Source organism: Cheilinus undulatus, linkage group 16 (genome assembly GCF_018320785.1).
Source record: "Cheilinus undulatus linkage group 16, ASM1832078v1, whole genome shotgun sequence".
Lineage (NCBI taxonomy): Eukaryota > Metazoa > Chordata > Actinopteri > Labriformes > Labridae > Cheilinus > Cheilinus undulatus.
The window spans coordinates 47,456,179-47,475,684 of NC_054880.1; the positions used below are offsets into that span (position 1 = coordinate 47,456,179).

Here is a 19,506-nt window from a genome sequence, read left to right on the forward strand (position 1 = left end):
GCTTTTATTATGTTTGTTGTCAGCATATTTACTGGTTATGACGTCATCAGTTAAGTCATAAAAGAAAAAAACGGTCAGAATCAGGATGTTCTCTAGAATTAGCAGAGCAGCACCACCTAGTGTCAAAGACTGTAAGTACAATACAGTCAGGCACCATGCTGTATATCTCATATTAAATATTATATGTACATATCTAATTTTAGAGTCCACATTTTTTTTGCCAGTTAAAACTGGGCCACGGCCGAAACTGGCCCCTGGACCATAGTTTTGATAGACCCAGATAAATTCTCCGTTTATCAAAGACTTTCTCTTACCAGGTACACATGACCCTAAAACCCTGACCACAGGTCTCACCTACTTGGGTCCTGACCCCCGGATCAGAGGCAGGGTGGACTATCCGGCTGGGTAACAGACTTGCCCTCATGATTCAGTTTGGGATCACCACAGCTGAGGCCCTCAGATCTGCCTCCGCATGCTTGTCAGAGTTCAGATTGGTCCTCGGTGCAGAGGGGAGGAGCTACCGCCATGTTTCCTCTACGAACCAGCTCAGTCCTGTCGGCTCAGACCTGCAGATTGCTGTGAGACTAGGACCACCTTAGCGGATACTGTGCATGTCGGACAAATATTCTCCATTCCTGGTCCTGGTTCAGGGTTCCATGCAGAGATCGTCTATTCTTACTCCTCATGACGGCGGACTTTGCCCTCTACCGGAGCTCCGCAGACTCTGTTAGACTTTAGTCTGAGAACTTCCGACCATGGAGACGCTGCGTCTGGGCTGCAGGGTAAGTGGTCCAGGTTTGATTTAGGGGGTCTGAGAGAGTCTGGGTGTTCTTAAACGGTGTCTAGATAAACTAGTGTTGTCTGAGCCTGAGTTTCTGCTCTCAGCTGGTTCCTGTCTGTCCGTGGCTGTTTAAACTGGGTTCTGACTCCTGATGAACTTCTGGTTGATGTTTCCACCATGGCACGGTTAATCAGCGTCACATGGCTGCACCAGTCAGTCCAGGTGTTCAGAAGTGTGTAGTCCACAGCTCTGGAGGTTCTTCCAGAGAGAAACCTGAGTATAGACGTTTAGAAAAGCTGATATTTGGAGGGACCTGCTGTCAGTCAGACATGCTTCCTTTCAGAAACTGTCACATTACATTCATGCCTCCAGCCTCTTCTTGTTCAATCTGAAGTAAACTCCTACTAAAAACCTAACCTAACTGAAGTTTCTGGAACTCTGGAGCTGATCAGATGAAGAGGAAGGTGGCAGTTCCTTTAACTGTTCAGATATTTAGTCAGAGATACATCTGACCGGATGAACAGGAAATAAATGTATACAGAGATTTGGAGGTGAGAGAGGAGGTCTGACAATGAGCTGTTTCAGGTTTAAGCATCTTCTCTCATTTTACACAAACACCTGAAACTGTCTGGACCAGGTCCTGGTCCTGGATGTGTGACCTTAAACTAAAACCAGACTCTTCATGAGGGCCCACAAGTGTCCCTGAACCCCATCCCCTAGGATGGTGTTTATCAGGTCCAATGTTAAGCGCCTCAATCAGGCTTGCCCACAGAATGCGCTGGGCCCCCAATAAACCCAGAGACTGGGCCCCTGATAAACCCAGAGACTGGGCCCCTGATAAACCCAGAGACTGAGCCCCTGATAAACCCAGAGACTGGGCCCCTGATAAACCCAGAGACTGGGCCACTAACGACTGGGCCCCTGATAGACTGGGCCTCTGATAAACTGGGAGACTGGGCCCCTGATAAACCTAGAGACTGGGCCCCTGATAGACTGAGCCCCTGATAAACCTAGAGACTGGGCCCCTTATAAACCCAGAGACTGGGCCCCTCATAAACCCAGAGCCCAGGCCCCCATAAATCCAGAGACTAAGCCCCTGTGAAAACCCAGAGACTTGGCCACTGATAAACCCAGAGAGAGGACCTGATAGACCCAGAGCCTGGGCCCCTGATAAACTGGGCCCCTGATAAACCCAGAGACTGATCCCCTGATAAACCCAGAGACTGGGCCCCTGATAAACCTAGAGACTGAGCCCCTGATAAACCCAGAGACTAGGCCCCTGATAAACTGGGCCCCTGATAAACCCAGAGACTGATCCCCTGATCGACCCAGAAACTGGGCCCCTGATGTGCTGGGCCCCAGATAAACCTAGAGACTGAGCCCCTGATAAACTCAGAGACTGGGCCCCTTATAAACCAAGAGACTGGGCCCCTGATAAACCCAGAGACTGAGCGCCTGATAGACCCAGAAACTGGGCCCCTGATAGGCTGGGCCCCTGATAAACCTAGAGACTGAGCCCCTGATAAACCCAGAAACTGGGCCCCTGATAAACCCAGAAACTGGGCCCCTGATAAACCTAGAGACTGAGCCCCTGATAAACCCAGAAACTGGGCCCCTGATAAACCCAGAGACTGAGCGCCTGATAAACCCAGAGACTGGGCCCCTGATTAACTGGGCCCCTGATAAACCCAGAGACTGATCCCCTGATACACCCAGAAACTGGGCCCCTGCTAGGCTGGGCCCCTGAAAAACCTAGAGAGTAGGACAGTAGGACTGTTATCTATTCTCTAGGTTGATGGGGCCCTACAGTGGGACTGTTATCTAATCTGTAGGTTGATGGGGCCCCACAGTGGGACTGTTATCTATTTTCTATGTCTATGGGACCCTACAGTGGGACTGTTATCTAATCTGTATGTTGATGGGGCCCTACAGTGGGACTGTTATCTAAACTTTAGGCTGATGGGGCCCTACAGTGGGACTGTTATCTATTTTCTCGGTCTGGGGGACACTACAGTGGGACTGTTATCTAATCTGTGGGTTCCTGGGGCCCCACAGTGGGACTGGTATCTAATCTGTAGGTTGATGGGGAACTAAAGTGGGACTGTTATCTATTTTCTAGGTCTATGGGACACTACAGTGGGACTGTTATCTAATCTGTGGGTTCCTGGGGCCCCACAGTGGGACTGTTATCTAATCTGTAGGTTGATGGGGCCCTACAGTGGGACTGTTACCTAATCTGTAGGTTGATGGGGAACTAAAGTAGGACTGCTATCTCATCTTTAGGTTGATGGGGCACTACAGTGGGACTGTTATCTAATCTGTATGTTGATGGGGAACTAAAGTGGGACTGCTTTCTCAACTTTAGGTTGATGGGGCCCTACAGTGGGACTGTTATCTAATCTGTGGGTTCCTGGGGCCCCACAGTGGGACTGTTATCTAATCTCTAGGTTGATGGGGCCCTACAGTTGGACTGCTATCTAATCTGTAGGTTGATGGGGCCCTACAGTGGGACTGTTATCTAATCTGTAGGTTCCTGGGATCCTCCAGTGGGACTGTTATCTCATCTGTAGGTTACTGGGGCCCTCCATTGGGACTGTTATCTAATCTGTAGGTTGTTCGGGCCCTACAGTGGGACTGCTATCTAATCTTTAGGTTGATGGGGCCCATCAATGGAACTATTTTCTAATCTGTAGGTTGATCGGGCCCTACAGTGGGATTGTATTCTAATCTGTAGGTTGATTCATCCCTACAGTGGGACTGCTATTTCATCTGTAGGTTCAGGGGGCCCTACAGTGGGACTGTTATCCAATCTGTAGGTCAATGGGGCCCTACAGTTGGACTGTTATCTCATCTGTATGTTCCTGGGGCCCTACAGTGGGACTGTTGTTTATTCTCTAGTTCTAATGGACCCTACAGTGGGACTGTTATCTAATCTGTAGGTTGATGGGCCCAACATTTATTCTGTTATCTAATCTGTGGGTTCATGGGGCCCATCAGTAGGACTGTTATCTAATCTCTGGGTTCCTGGGGCCCCACAGTGGGACTGTTATCTAATCTGGAGGTTGAGGGAGCCCTACAGTGGGACTGTTATCTAATCTGTAGGTTGATGGGGCCCTACAGTTAATCTGTTATCTAATCTGTAGGTTCCTGGGATCCTCCAGTGGGACTGTTATCTCATCTGTTGGTTTCCTGGGGCCCGTGGGACTGTTATCTAATCTCTAGGTTGATGGGGCCCTACAGTGTGACTGTTATCTAATCTGTAGGTCAATGGGGCCCGACAGTGGGACTTTTTATCTACTATGTAGGTTGATGGGGCCCCACAGTGGGATTGTCATCTAATCTGTAGGTTGATGGGGCCCTTCAGTGGGACTGTTATCTAATCTGTAGGTTTATGGGTCACTATAGTGGGACTGTTATCTAATCTCTAGGTTGAGGGGGCCCTACAGTCGGACTGTTATCTTTTCTGCAGGTCGATGATGCCCTACAGTGTGACTGTTATCTAATCTGTAGGTCAATGGGGCCCGACAGTGGGATTTTTATCTACTATGTAGGTTGATGGGGCCCTACAATGGGATTGTTATCTAATCTGTAGGTTGATGGGGCCCTACAGTGTGACTGTTATCTAATCTGTAGGTTGATGGGGCCCTACAGTGGGACTGTTATCTAATCTGTAGGTTGATGGGGCCCTACAGTGGGACTGTTATCTAATCCTTAGGTTGATGGGGCCCTCCAGTGGTACTGTTATCTAATCTCTAGGTTGATGGGGCCCTCCAGTGGTACTGTTATCTAATCTCTAGGTTGATGGGGCCCTCCAGTGGTACTGTTATCTAATCTATAGGTTGATGGGGTGCTACAGTGGGACTCTGATCTCTCTCTGGCCTCTAGTACCCAACACTTCTTCAGCTGAGGATCAGCACAGAAGACCACCAGCATCCACTTTAGACCTCACCTGCTTTCCCTGTTTGTCTCTGATTGAGTTTAGGCCTTGCTACGTTGAAGCTGTAGCACCAGCAGGGTTAGTTTTAGCATTAGCCTTAGGCTGGCCTCTCACCACTAAAATTGAGTTCAGATTTGTCTCCCCCCCTGATGGGGCCCTACAGTGGGACTGTTATCTATTTTCTCGGTCTGGGGGACACTACAGTGGGACTGTTATCTAATCTGTGGGTTCCTGGGGCCCCACAGTGGGACTGTTATCTAATCTGTAGGTTGATGGGACACTACAGCCGGACTGTTATCTAATCTATAGGTTGATCAGGCACTACAGTGGGACTGTTATCTAATCTGTAGGTTGATGGGGCCCTACAGTGGGACTGTTATCTAAACTTTAGGCTGATGGGGCCCTACAGTGGGACTGTTATCTATTTTCTAGGTCTATGGGACACTACAGTGGGACTGTTATCTAATCTGTGGGTTCCTGGGGCCCCACAGTGGGACTGTTATCTAATCTGTAGGTTGATGGGGCCCTACAGTGGGACTGTTACCTAATCTGTAGGTTGATGGGGAACTAAAGTAGGACTGCTATCTCATCTTTAGGTTGATGGGGCACTACAGTGGGACTGTTATCTAATCTGTATGTTGATGGGGAACTAAAGTGGGACTGCTTTCTCAACTTTAGGTTGATGGGGCCCTACAGTGGGACTGTTATCTAATCTGTGGGTTCCTGGGGCCCCACAGTGGGACTGTTATCTAATCTATAGGTTGATCGGGCCCTGATGTGGGACTGTTATCTAATCTGTAGGTTGAAAGGGCCCTACAGTGGGACTGTTATCTAATCTGTAGGTTGATAGGGCCCCACAGTGGGACTGTTATCTAAACTTTAGGCTGATGGGGCCCTACAGTGGGACTGTTATCTAATCTGTGGGTTCCTGGGGCCCCACAGTGGGACTGTTATCTAATCTATAGGTTGATCGGGCCCCACAGTGGGACTGTTATCTAATCTGTAGGTTGATGGGGCCCTACAGTGGGACTGTTATCTAATCTGTAGGTTGATGGGGCCCCACAGTGGGACTGTTATCTAAACTTTAGGCTGATGGGGCCCTACAGTGGGACTGTTATCTATTTTCTAGGTCTATGGGACACTACAGTGGGACTGTTATCTAATCTGTGGGTTCCTGGGGCCCCACAGTGGGACTGGTATCTAATCTGTAGGTTGATTGGGCACTACAGTGGGACTGTTATCTAATCTGTAGGTTGATGGGGCCCTACAGTGGGACTGTTATCTAATCTGTAGGTTGATGGGGCCCCACAGTGGGACTGTTATCTAAACTTTAGGCTGATGGGGCCCTACAGTGGGACTGTTATCTATTTTCTAGGTCTATGGGACACTACAGTGGGACTGTTATCTAATCTGTGGGTTCCTGGGGCCCCACAGTGGGACTGTTATCTAATCTGTAGGTTGATGGGGAACTAAAGTGGGACTGCTATCTCATCTTTAGGTTGATGGGGCACTACAGTGGGACTGTTATCTAATCTGTATGTTGATGGGGCCCTACAGTGGGACTGTTATCTAAACTTTAGGCTGATGGGGCCTTACAATAGGACTGTTATCTAATCTGTAGGTCAGTTGGGCCCTACAAGTGGACTGTTATCTAATCTGTAGGTTGATTGGGCCCTACAGTGGGACTGTTATCTAATCTGTAGGTTGATGGGGCCCCACAGTGGGACTGTATTCTAATCTGTAGGTTGATGGGGCCCTACAGTGGGACTGTTATCTAAACTTTAGGCTGATGGGGCCTTACAATAGGACTGTTATCTAATCTGTAGGTCGGTTGGGCCCTACAAGTGGACTGTTATGTAATCTGTAGGTTGATGGGGCCCTACAGTGGGACTGTATTCTAATCTGTAGGTTGATGGGTCCCAATAATGGGAGTGCTATCTAATCTGTAGGTTCCTGGTGCACTACAATGGGACTGTAAACTATTCTCTAGGTCTATGGGACCCTAAAGTGGGACTGTAACTTAATCTGTAGGTTCCTGGGGCCCTACAGTGGGACTGTTATCTAATCTGTAGGTTCTTGGGGCCCTACAGTGGGACTGTTATCTAATCTGTAGGTCAATGGGGCCCTAAAGTAGGACTGTATTCTAATCTGTAGGTTGATGGGGCCCTCCAGTGGAACTGTTATCTAATCAGTAGGTTCCTGGGGCCATACAGTGGCACTGGGTTCTATTCTCTAGGTCTATGGCACCCTACAGTGGGACTGTAATCTAATCTGTACGTTGATGGGGCCCTACTGTGGGACTGCTATCTAATCTGTAGGTTGATGGGGCCCTACAGTGGGACTGTTATCTAATCTGTAGGTTGATGGGGCCCCACAGTGGGACTGTATTCTAATCTGTAGGTTGATGGGGCCCTACAGTGGGACTGCTATCTAATCTGTAGGTTGATGGGGCCCTATAGTGGGACTGTTATCTAATCTGTAGGTTGATGGGGCCCTACAGTGGGACTGTTATCTAATCTGTAGGGTGATGGGGCCCTACATTGGGACTGTTATCTAATCTGTGGGTTTCTGGGGCCCCCAGTGGGACTGTTATCTAATCTGTAGGTTAATGGGGCCCTACAGTGGGACTGTAATCTAATCTGTAGGTTGATGGGGAACTAAAGTAGGACTGCTATCTAATCTGTAGGTTGATGGGGCACTACTGTGGTACTGTTATCCAATATGTAGGTTGATGGGGCCCTACAGTGGGACTGCTATCTAATCTGTAGGTTGATGGGGCCCTACAGTGGGACTGTTATCTAATCTGTAGGTTGATGGGGCCCAACAGTGGGACTGTTATCTAATTTGTAGGTTGATGGGGCCCTACATTGGAACTGTTTTCTAATCTGTGGGTTTCTGGGGCCCCACAGTGGGACTGTTATCTAATCTGTAGGTTGATGGGGCCCTACAGTGGGACTGTAATCTAATCTGTAGGTTGATAGGGGACTAAAGTGGGACTGCTATCTAATCTTTAGGTTGATGGGGCCCTCCAGTAGGACTGTTATCTAATCTGTAGGTTGATGGGGCACTACAGTGGGACTGTTATCTAATCTGTAGGCTGATGGGGCCCTACAGTGGGACTGTTATCTAATCTGTGGGTTCCTGGGGCCCCACAGTGGGACTGTTATCTAATCTGTAGGTTGATGGGGAACTAAAGTAGGACTGCTATCTCATCTTTAGGTTGATGGGGCACTACTGTGGTACTGTTATCCAATATGTAGGTTGATGGGGCCCTACAGTGGGACTGCTATCTAATCTGTAGGTTGATGGGGCCCTACAGTGGGACTGTTATCTAATCTGTAGGTTGATGGGGCCCAACAGTGGGACTGTTATCTAATTTGTAGGTTGATGGGGCCCTACATTGGAACTGTTTTCTAATCTGTGGGTTTCTGGGGCCCCACAGTGGGACTGTTATCTAATCTGTAGGTTGATGGGGCCCTACAGTGGGACTGTAATCTAATCTGTAGGTTGATAGGGGACTAAAGTGGGACTGCTATCTAATCTTTAGGTTGATGGGGCCCTCCAGTGGGACTGTTATCTAATCTCTAGGTTGAGGGGGCCCTACAGTGGGACTGTTGTCTATTCTGTAGGTTCCTGGGGCCCCACAGTGGGACTGTTATCTAATCTGTAGGTTGATGGGGTACTACAGTGGGACTGTTATCCAATATGTAGGTTGATGGGGCCCTACAGTGGGACTGTAATCTATTTTCTATGTCTTTGGGACCCTACAGTGGGACTTTTATCTAATCTGTATGTTGATGGGGCCCTACAGTGGGACTGTTATCTATTTTCTAGGTCTATGGGACACTACATTGGGACTGTTATCTAATCTGTGGGTTCCTGCAGCCCCACAGTGGGACTGTTATCTAATCTGTAGGTTGATCGGGCACTACAGTGGGACTGTTATCTAATCTGTAGGTCGATGGGGCCCTACATTGGAACTGTTATCTATTTTCTAGGTCTATGGGACCCTTCAGTGGGACTGTTATCTAATCTGTAGGTCGATAGGACCCTACAGCGGGACTGTTATATATTTTCTAGGTCTATGGGACCCTTCAGTGGGACTGTTATCTAATCTGTAGGTCGATAGGGCCCTACAGTGGGACTGTTATCTATTTTCTAGGTCTATGGGACCCTTCAGTGGGACTGTTATCTAATCTGTAGGTCGATAGGGCCCTACAGTGGGACTGTTATCTATTTTCTAGGTCTATGGGACCCTTCAGTGGGACTGTTATCTAATCTGTAGGTTGATGGGGCACCACAGTGGGACTGTTATCTAATCTGTAGGTTCCTGGGACCCTCCAGTGGGACTGTTATCTAATCTTTAGGTCGATGGGGCCCTACAGTAGGACTGTTATCTATTCTCTAGGTCTAATGGACCCTACAGTGGGACTGTTATCTAATCTGTAGATTGAGGGAGCCCTACAGTTAATCTGTTCTCTAATCTGTGGGTTCATGGCACCCCACAGTGGGACTTTTATCTAATCTTTGGGTTCCTGGGGCCCCACAGTGGGACTGTTATCTAATCTCTAGGTTGATGGGGCCCTACAGTGGGACTGCTATCTAATCTGTAGGTTGATGGGGCCCTACAGTGGGACTGTTATCTAATCTGTAGGTTGATGGGGCCCTACAGTGGGACTGTTATCTAATCTGTGGGTTCATGGGGCCCCACAGTGGGACTGTTATCTCATCTCTTGGTTTCCTGGGGCCCCACAGTGGGACTGTTATCTAATCTCTAGGTTGATGGGGCCCTACAGTTGGACTGCTATCTAATCTGTAGGTTGATGGGGCCCTACAGTGGGACTGTTATCTAATCTGTAGGTTCCTGGGATCCTCCAGTGGGACTGTTATCTCATCTGTAGGTTACTGGGGCCCTCCATTGGGACTGTTATCTAATCTGTAGGTTGTTCGGGCCCTACAGTGGGACTGCTATCTAATCTTTAGGTTGATGGGGCCCATCAATGGAACTATTTTCTAATCTGTAGGTTGATCGGGCCCTACAGTGGGATTGTATTCTAATCTGTAGGTTGATTCATCCCTACAGTGGGACTGCTATTTCATCTGTAGGTTCAGGGGGCCCTACAGTGGGACTGTTATCCAATCTGTAGGTCAATGGGGCCCTACAGTTGGACTGTTATCTCATCTGTATGTTCCTGGGGCCCTACAGTGGGACTGTTGTTTATTCTCTAGTTCTAATGGACCCTACAGTGGGACTGTTATCTAATCTGTAGGTTGATGGGCCCAACATTTATTCTGTTATCTAATCTGTGGGTTCATGGGGCCCATCAGTAGGACTGTTATCTAATCTCTGGGTTCCTGGGGCCCCACAGTGGGACTGTTATCTAATCTGGAGGTTGAGGGAGCCCTACAGTGGGACTGTTATCTAATCTGTAGGTTGATGGGGCCCTACAGTTAATCTGTTATCTAATCTGTAGGTTCCTGGGATCCTCCAGTGGGACTGTTATCTCATCTGTTGGTTTCCTGGGGCCCCACAGTGGGACTGTTATCTAATCTCTAGGTTGATGGGGCCCTACAGTGTGACTGTTATCTAATCTGTAGGTCAATGGGGCCCGACAGTGGGACTTTTTATCTACTATGTAGGTTGATGGGGCCCCACAGTGGGATTGTCATCTAATCTGTAGGTTGATGGGGCCCTTCAGTGGGACTGTTATCTAATCTGTAGGTTTATGGGTCACTATAGTGGGACTGTTATCTAATCTCTAGGTTGAGGGGGCCCTACAGTCGGACTGTTATCTTTTCTGCAGGTCGATGATGCCCTACAGTGTGACTGTTATCTAATCTGTAGGTCAATGGGGCCCGACAGTGGGATTTTTATCTACTATGTAGGTTGATGGGGCCCTACAATGGGATTGTTATCTAATCTGTAGGTTGATGGGGCCCTACAGTGTGACTGTTATCTAATCTGTAGGTTGATGGGGCCCTACAGTGGGACTGTTATCTAATCTGTAGGTTGATGGGGCCCTACAGTGGGACTGTTATCTAATCCTTAGGTTGATGGGGCCCTCCAGTGGTACTGTTATCTAATCTCTAGGTTGATGGGGCCCTCCAGTGGTACTGTTATCTAATCTCTAGGTTGATGGGGCCCTCCAGTGGTACTGTTATCTAATCTATAGGTTGATGGGGTGCTACAGTGGGACTCTGATCTCTCTCTGGCCTCTAGTACCCAACACTTCTTCAGCTGAGGATCAGCACAGAAGACCACCAGCATCCACTTTAGACCTCACCTGCTTTCCCTGTTTGTCTCTGATTGAGTTTAGGCCTTGCTACGTTGAAGCTGTAGCACCAGCAGGGTTAGTTTTAGCATTAGCCTTAGGCTGGCCTCTCACCACTAAAATTGAGTTCAGATTTGTCTCCCCCCCTGGTCGTGGAAGGGGGGGGGGGGCAGCTTAGATGTATGATTATTTGTCTGAATCATCCTCAGGTGTGTGGTGATGACACGATTTTTTTCCTGCTCCAAAAACTCGTAGTAGCCTCCCAGACCTTGAATAGAAAATATCAAACCTGTTTGCTCCTTGGTCGTCATGCCTCCCACTGAACCAGGACTTCATCCTCATTCTTGTCTTTGTTCTGTGGGGTTTGATGCAGCTATAGCACACCAGGACAGGCAGCCCAGGATAATGATAGTCGTCCATGTTTATTTTTATTCTCGTGAGATTCTGTGAAATCTCATGTGTGGAATGTTCACTATGAGTTGGTCTCTGCTCTAGTGAGCGCGCTCAGAGGATTATAAGATGAATGATCATTTGATATTGTCCTCATGTCAGCGGTCTCCCATGTTTTTAGGATTTTAGGATCGTCTGGAGTGTGGCTGGCCTAGCTGAATTCTTACCCCTACCCCCTAAATATGTTCAGACTGGGCTGCATGTGTTGTCAGAATAATCTCTAAATGGAGAGTCCTGGCTTTGGGAGCCACAGGTAGTGACAGCAGTGTTGTGTTGAAACTGGTCTGAACTGGACTTTAGGAGCCCGCTAACTAAGTACTAATCTGGAGAGGCACTCCTGGTCAGCAAAGAAGATGGCAGCATAAAACTTTGCTCCTGATAGCTAGCTTTATACCGACTCCCCAAGGTCCATTTAAACATTGTTAACCAGATTCAGTGAGCGGAGGGTTGAAACCAGAGGTAAAGAGAAACATGTCCAAGAGAAAGGACATTATTCAAACACAATGGACCAGGCCAGAGACAAACGGAGCAGCCTGCTAGTGCTAACTCCTAATTAACAGCTTAAAGGAAGTCTGCCGCTAAAGGAAGAAGTTCAGAGCAGGTTAAAAGAGCTGGTAAACGACTCTCTCTGTGGTTACATGCAGACAGGAAGCTCTCAGCAGATGTTGTGGTTCATCACGGATGCTCTGTCACCTCCAGTATGTGCACATAGTTCTGTTCAGGATGAGCGAAGAGTCTGAATGTCAGAGTTACTCCAGCTTTTCATATTTTACAGGCAGTTGCTCACAGAGATGTCTAAAGTTAGCCTGACATGCTGCTGAGACTGTGCTGGGGTTCAACACTCTGATCAAGGACGACTCTTTGGAGATCTGTGGGGTATTTGACCCCCTTGTGGATCCATTAGTAGACTTCTATTTAACATGATTAACAATGAGCTGCTGAGAGCTCATGAGAGGACACAGCTGTGTGGCAGGAGCAGTCCATGATCTCCACAGAGATGTGACTATGAGGTCAACATTTCTACGCTCCTGTAGACTTCTTATTGAAATGTGATTTCTTAGAACAACCCCTGCTTCAGTTCAGGATAGTTCTGTAAATGCTTCTACCAGTCTAAGAAAAACACATGCTCAATAAAGGCAAAGCTCAGTTCACCGGTCCATGTACCCCCAGCGCTCACCTTGAGTCAGGAGCTCTGGGAGTGGCTGGAAGAAAGAGACACAAGATGTCTGCTGTAGCAGCTCAACTTAGCATTCACTGATGCTTTATAGTCATGAGAAAAGGAAAGTCCTGAACAGGAGCTTTGTCATGTCAGCTCTTTTGTAATTCCTCAACAAGGCCCTTTGACTGAACCATCTCAGAACTACTGAAAACATTTCTGCTCCAAACAGCATCATTCTGTAGTCTATTTCTTCCTCTGACATAATAAGAACACGCTAAAATGCTCTAGGCTCAGCCAAGATGGTAAATTTTGGAGAAACACACTCACTGCTCATTTCCTCATACATGTGTGACTGATGTCCGTCTAACGATGAACATATTGATAATGCCCCCTAGGGTCCAACGCAAGGAACTGCACTTTTTTACAGATAGAATGTTGATGAACTACCTGTAGCCTTTGGAGAAAGAAGGATATTTTCTGTTTTTTCACCAGTAAGCAGCTTGGAATCTGTGTTTACTGGAGCTACTGAGGTTAAACAGGACTGACATTTTGCATAACGAGAAATTGCAGAAGTTGGCTGACCTGGAAAGCAGCGAGTGTTCCATCCATCCATATGAATGATCAAAACAGCTAAGCTAACTTGTTCAGTCATTCAAATGTTTGTATGATAAATATCCAGTTTTTTATGGAACCATCCCCTCCAGCTGTTCACTTAAATGTTGAAATATATCTGACACCACCAAAACAATCTCACAGCACTTCATATGGACTGATAAATCCTGATATAATTTATATCAGAGTTGTTAATCCGACTGCATATCATGTAGGGCTGGGTATTGTTAAGAACCTCACGATTCAATTCAATTTCGATTCTTTAGTTTGCGATTCAATTCCATATCAATTCGATTCGATATTGATTTAAATGCTTCAATGTCGATTCAGTAAGAAGTAGAAAACACAGATAACCTGCTGACAATTTTTTAATAATTATTTTCATGCCCATGTGAACGTATTTGGCTCACATTTTTTAGCAATAAATCATCTGAAAATAAAAATTTGAGCAGTAATAACTTATTTGTGCATATGGAGTACAAAAGTAAAAAAACATGACAGTTCTGTATAAACACTGAAAAAGTAAAGTGCATGTAAACTTAAATAATATTTCTGTCCTCTTGGAAACTGTGATAAACCTCACATAACATGATTATGGTTAGTTGTTGTTTGGTTGAGTGAGGCCTCCGTCCATACAACGCGAACCACACGCACAGTGACCCCCACTGGCCAGGAGGTGAATCGATTCAGAGGATTTGCTGAATCGATGTTGAATTGGGGGAGGAAATATTGCGATGCATCGATTAATCGATATTTTTGCCCACCCCTAATATCATGTCAAGCTGAGTCATCATAGCCTGTTAGCCAGTTAGCAGCTTGGTCAGCTAGCACGCTGCCATACAGTCTCTCTGAAATCTCCCACAAAGTTAAATTTTTTCTACCTACTTGTGGCACATTCCAGACGAGAATATTAGACCTTCACAGGCAGACCGGACACCACAGCGATTCCCATAGGAACGACTGGACTTCCTGTTGACTGTATCTATCCGTCTGTGGAAACGAGAGGTTATCTGGTGTCAGCCATTATCATTAACAACAGTGTCTGTGTTTGAGTTCTGTTGAAGTTGTTAACAGATTGTTTCTACTGAGACAGTGTTTGCAGAGTCTTCTGTTTTTCTGATGCAGCTCTCTGACTTTCTGTAGGTCTGCAGCACCAACTCTGTGAAGATCAAGGAGATGAAGCATCATATACGCTCAAAGATGCATCAGAAGGTGGGAATGAAATCTGCATCCAGTCAACACACCACATTATTTCCTCTTATTTCTGTTAGTTTTTAAGCCTTGGCATTGATCAGTCCGTCTGCTTTTGTCCTCTTGTCTTTACTGACAGGAAATGAAAAAAATCTTCGGGAAAGGTACCCTTTATTTAAATAATGTACAGTTTCACACCTGAGCAAAACTGAAAAGATTTTTTGGTCCAATTCATGTATTAATTCTTTCAAATCTCTTTCCCTTTCTAGCTCAGTTCACTGGTTGTGGTAAGTCCATTTCTTCTTCTTGATTGGCTGGTTCTTGTAAACCTTGGGACCAGCTGTCCTGCACTCTGCAACGAAGAGACACTTGATGATTCTGCAGAGACAAGTGTTCGTATTTCTTTAAGTGTGCATCTTAAAAACTGCGTGTCATTTTATGAGATGAGAATAAGACAGAAGCTTGAAGTTGTACAGTTTCCTCAGTCTTGTCCAAAGAGGCTGCTGACATCAACAGTGACGTTCTAGCAGAGTGTTTCTGCCAGTTCTCTGGCCCGGTCCTCTGTAGGTCACCATTTTACACCCGCTGGCCACCTTACCCCGGTCATGCTTTCTACTATATCAGACCTTAGACAAACTTGCCCAGTCTCTAGTGACTGATTCAACCAGTATAATCTTCCCTGGAGTCAGAATGACTGGGAGGAACTGTGCTAGAAAGGATAAATGAGTGCCTGCTAGGGTAGTGGATTTACAGCTCAGTCCAGGAGGAGACTGTGGCCTTACTGTTTTACCCAGGGTCCTGCAGGCGCTTGAGCTTGCTGTTTGTTTCCTAGGAAATCTGTGGAGACAGAAATATCAGAGACATAGGGCATGTTTCTGATGAGCAGTGACAGTCATGATTGATTAATAATGTCTGTTCTACTGTTTCTGATGAGCAGTGACAGTCATGATTGATTAATAATGTCTGTTCTACTGTTTCTGATGAGCAGTGACCGTCATGATTGATTAATAATGTCTGTTCTGTTTCTGATGAGCAGCTACAGTCATGATTGATTAATAATGTCTGTTCTACTGTTTCTGATGAGCAGTAACATTCATAATTGATTAATAATGTCTGTTCTACTGTTTCTGATGAGCAGTGACAGTCATGATTGATTAATAATGTCTGTTCTACTGTTTCTGATGAGCAGTGACAGTCATGATTGATTAATAATGTCTGTTCTACTGTTTCTGATGAGCAGTGACAGTCATGATTGATTAATAATGTCTGTTCTACTGTTTCTGATGAGCAGTGACAGTCTTGATTGATTAATAATGTCTGTTCTGTTTCTGATGAGCAGTGACAGCCATGATTGATTAGTAATGTCTGTTCTACTGTTTCTGATGAGCAGTGACAGCCATGATTGATTAGTAATGTCTGTTCTACTGTTTCTGATGAGCAGTAACAGTCATGATTGATTATTAATGTCTGTTCTGTTTCTGATGAGCAGTGACAGTCTTGATTGATTAAGAATGTCTGTTCTGTTTGATGAGCAGGGACAGTCTTGATTGATTAATAATGTCTGTTCTGTTTGATGAGCAGTGACAGTCTTGATTGATTAAGAATGTCTGTTCTGTTTGATGAGCACTGACAGTCTTGATTGATTAATAATGTCTGTTCTGTTTGATGAGCAGTGACAGCCATGATTGATTAGTAATGTCTGTTCTACTGTTTCTGATGAGCAGTAACAGTCATGATTGATTATTAATGTCTGTTCTGTTTCTGATGAGCAGTGACAGTCTTGATTGATTAAGAATGTCTGTTCTGTTTGATGAGCAGGGACAGTCTTGATTGATTAATAATGTCTGTTCTGTTTGATGAGCAGTGACAGTCATGATTGATTAGTAATGTCTGTTCTACTGTTTCTGATGAGCAGTAACAGTCATGATTGATTATTAATGTCTGTTCTGTTTCTGATGAGCAGTGACAGTCTTGATTGATTAATAATGTCTGTTCTGTTTGATGAGCAGTGACAGTCATGATTGATTAGTAATGTCTGTTCTACTGTTTCTGATGAGCAGTGACAGTCATGATTGATTATTAATGTCTGTTCTGTTTCTGATGAGCAGTGACAGTCTTGATTGATTAATAATGTCTGTTTGTTTGATGAGCAGTGACAGTCTTGATTGATTAAGAATGTCTGTTCTGTTTGATGAGCAGGGACAGTCTTGATTGATTAATAATGTCTGTTCTGTTTGATGAGCAGTGACAGTCTTGATTGATTATTAATGTCTGTTCTGTTTGATGAGCAGTGACAGTCTTGATTGATTAAGAATGTCTGTTCTGTTTGATGAGCAGGGACAGTCTTGATTGATTAATAATGTCTGTTCTGTTTGATGAGCAGTGACAGTCTTGATTGATTAAGAATGTCTGTTCTGTTTGATGAGCAGTGACAGTCTTGATTGATTAATAATGTCTGTTCTGTTTGATGAGCAGTGACAGTCTTGATTGATTAATAATGTCTGTTCTGTTTGATGAGCAGTGACAGTCTTGATTGATTAATAATGTCTGTTCTGTTTGATGAGCAGTGACAGTCTTGATTGATTAATAATGTCTGTTCTGTTTCTGATGAGCAGTGACAGTCTTGATTGATTAATAATGTCTGTTCTGTTTGATGAGCAGTGACAGTCTTGATTGATTAAGAATGTCTGTTCTGTTTGATGAGCAGTGACAGTCTTGATTGATTAATAATGTCTGTTCTGTTTGATGAGCAGTGACAGTCTTGATTGATTAATAATGTCTGTTCTGTTTGATGAGCAGTGACAGTCATGATTGATTATTAATGTCTGTTCTGTTTCTGATGAGCAGTGACAGTCTTGATTGATTAAGAATGTCTGTTCTGTTTGATGAGCACTGACAGTCATGATTGATTATTAATGTCTGTTCTGTTTGATGAGCAGTGACAGTCTTGATTGATTAATAATGTCTGTTCTGTTTGATGAGCAGTGACAGTCTTGATTGATTAATAATGTCTGTTCTGTTTCTGATGAGCAGTGACAGTCATGATTGATTATTAATGTCTGTTCTGTTTCTGATGAGCAGTGACAGTCATGATTGATTAAGAATGTCTGTTCTGTTTGATGAGCACTGACAGTCTTGATTGATTAATAATGTCTGTTCTGTTTGATGAGCAGTGACAGTCTTGATTGATTAATAATGTCTGTTCTGTTTGATGAGCACTGACAGTCTTGATTGATTAATAATGTCTGTTCTGTTTGATGAGCAGTGACAGTCTTGATTGATTAAGAATGTCTGTTCTGTTTGATGAGCACTGACAGTCTTGATTGATTAATAATGTCTGTTCTGTTTGATGAGCAGTGACAGTCTTGATTGATTAATAATGTCTGTTCTGTTTGATGAGCAGTGACAGTCTTGATTGATTAATAATGTCTGTTCTGTTTGATGAGCAGTGACAGTCTTGATTGATTAGTAATGTCTGTTGACTGATGTATTTCTGTGACTTTAAATGGTCCTGTGGCTGACGCGACCTCGTCTCTGATCAGACGGTTCTTGAGTGGCCTGGTTTAAGTCTGTGCTTCCTGAGCTCCTCCAGGATGGATTTTCAGAAGCTAATATTTGAATGAATTTGGTTTCTGCAGTTGGACACAGCAGAGACTCTGGAGCAGTGGCTCTCAAATAGGGGTACGCGTAGCCCAGGGGGTATGTGAGATTTTAAAATATTTTACGGCTATTTAAGAAAAATAGTGCCTTTCTATGCGCGTCAGGAGTGACATGATTTTGCGAGTATATTACGTACAGTCTAAAACACATCGGTGCTGCGAACGTCTGCGGTGTGTTTTCTCTGTCCTCTGATAAACAGTTACATTTATTGGAACTGAAGATTAAAGGTTTGTCCCTCTCTGTACTTCACTCCATGCATAGTGCAGCACTTTTCTGCACAGCCAGGAGGTCAGTGCCATCTTGTTTCACAGTTTCATTCACTGTGCCAGCCAAGTCTGTGAGAGGAGGGACTGATGTTTCATGTCAAATACTTTCAGTAGCAGTAATAGGGCACAGCTGAGGCTCGCTGTGAGAGGAGTTAACTCCCCTCCAGCGCACAGACTGGCTCATGTTTGTGTTCCAGACTGGTCAGAGGAGTCATTTCAGTGAGCTGGTTGATCTGGAGCATTTATAAGTCGTATGTCTGAGGTCAGAGGAGACTGTGTTGGTAAATATCAGGCGGTGTTAGAGAGGAGGACGCTTTTGTTCCTCTGTCTGCCCTTAAAATCGGCACCAGCACCATGTGTGCTCGTCAGAGCGAAACTTTGAAAAAATATCTGCAGCAGTGTCACGCTGTGAAATGATGCTGCTGGTGTGGAAGCTGGCATTGATCCGCTACAGGTTCAAATGTAAATATTTTGTGTGAATAATTTGCACGAAAAAATTGCATCTGGTATGTAAGGACTTTAAGTTTATAAAGTGGAGTTTATATTTTGTAAATGATTAAATTTAATCACCCTAAAACCCTGAGTCTCCCCCATGGCAGGATGATTTGACCCACACTGGCACATACCTGTTGATCACTGCATTCACAACCTCTCCATTCATGAGAAGGTTTATGATTTATTTTTGTGAGGAAATGCTGATCTAGAACTAAGTTCATGATTTCAGTTTAAGAAGAGATTTTAATTATGATCCCAAAAAGGGGCACTAAGCTGTCTTTTTTATAATCAGTTAATTATTTACAGGATTTTAGTTCCCTATGTTTTTATTTCCAAATAGTTCCAGAGAGACCACTGCAGCCCAGCAGAGTTTTGCACATGTCTGGGTTTAAATGGTTTTATCCCTTTCCACTCACTGTTTTCACTACATTAATTTGAATTCCCACATTTAGTGATTAGAAGATGTGCCATGAATTTAGTCATGCATTTTTGATATTTAAAATGTTTGAAAAAACATTTGTAATTCAAAATTGTTTATCAGTTACAAAGTTTGATAAATCAGACGGCTGTCACAGCGCTGTTTACTGTCTTTCTTTTTGGCCTAAAAGCTTTGCGCTGTTTAGGGGTACATGGCTGAAAAAAGGCTGAGAACCACTGAACTAGAGAGGAACCCTTAGCTGTCC

The 19,506-nt window shown here is 44.9% G+C and overlaps 1 protein-coding gene across 4 annotated transcripts in view; it reads left to right on the top strand.

Annotated features, from left to right (window-relative positions):
- Positions 1-545: 545 nt before the first annotated feature.
- The window catches only part of LOC121523492 (mucin-12-like), a 74,745-nt gene continuing 55,784 nt past the window's right edge, over positions 546-19,506 (top strand). For all 4 annotated transcript variants that reach the window (XM_041808402.1, XM_041808403.1, XM_041808404.1 and 1 more), the window contains exons 1-4: positions 546-782; positions 14,355-14,423; positions 14,542-14,566; positions 14,672-14,689. In XM_041808402.1, the coding sequence (XP_041664336.1) occupies positions 756-782; positions 14,355-14,423; positions 14,542-14,566; positions 14,672-14,689 (139 nt within the window). In that variant the 5' untranslated portion in view covers positions 546-755. The remainder of the gene's footprint in view (positions 783-14,354; positions 14,424-14,541; positions 14,567-14,671; positions 14,690-19,506) is intronic.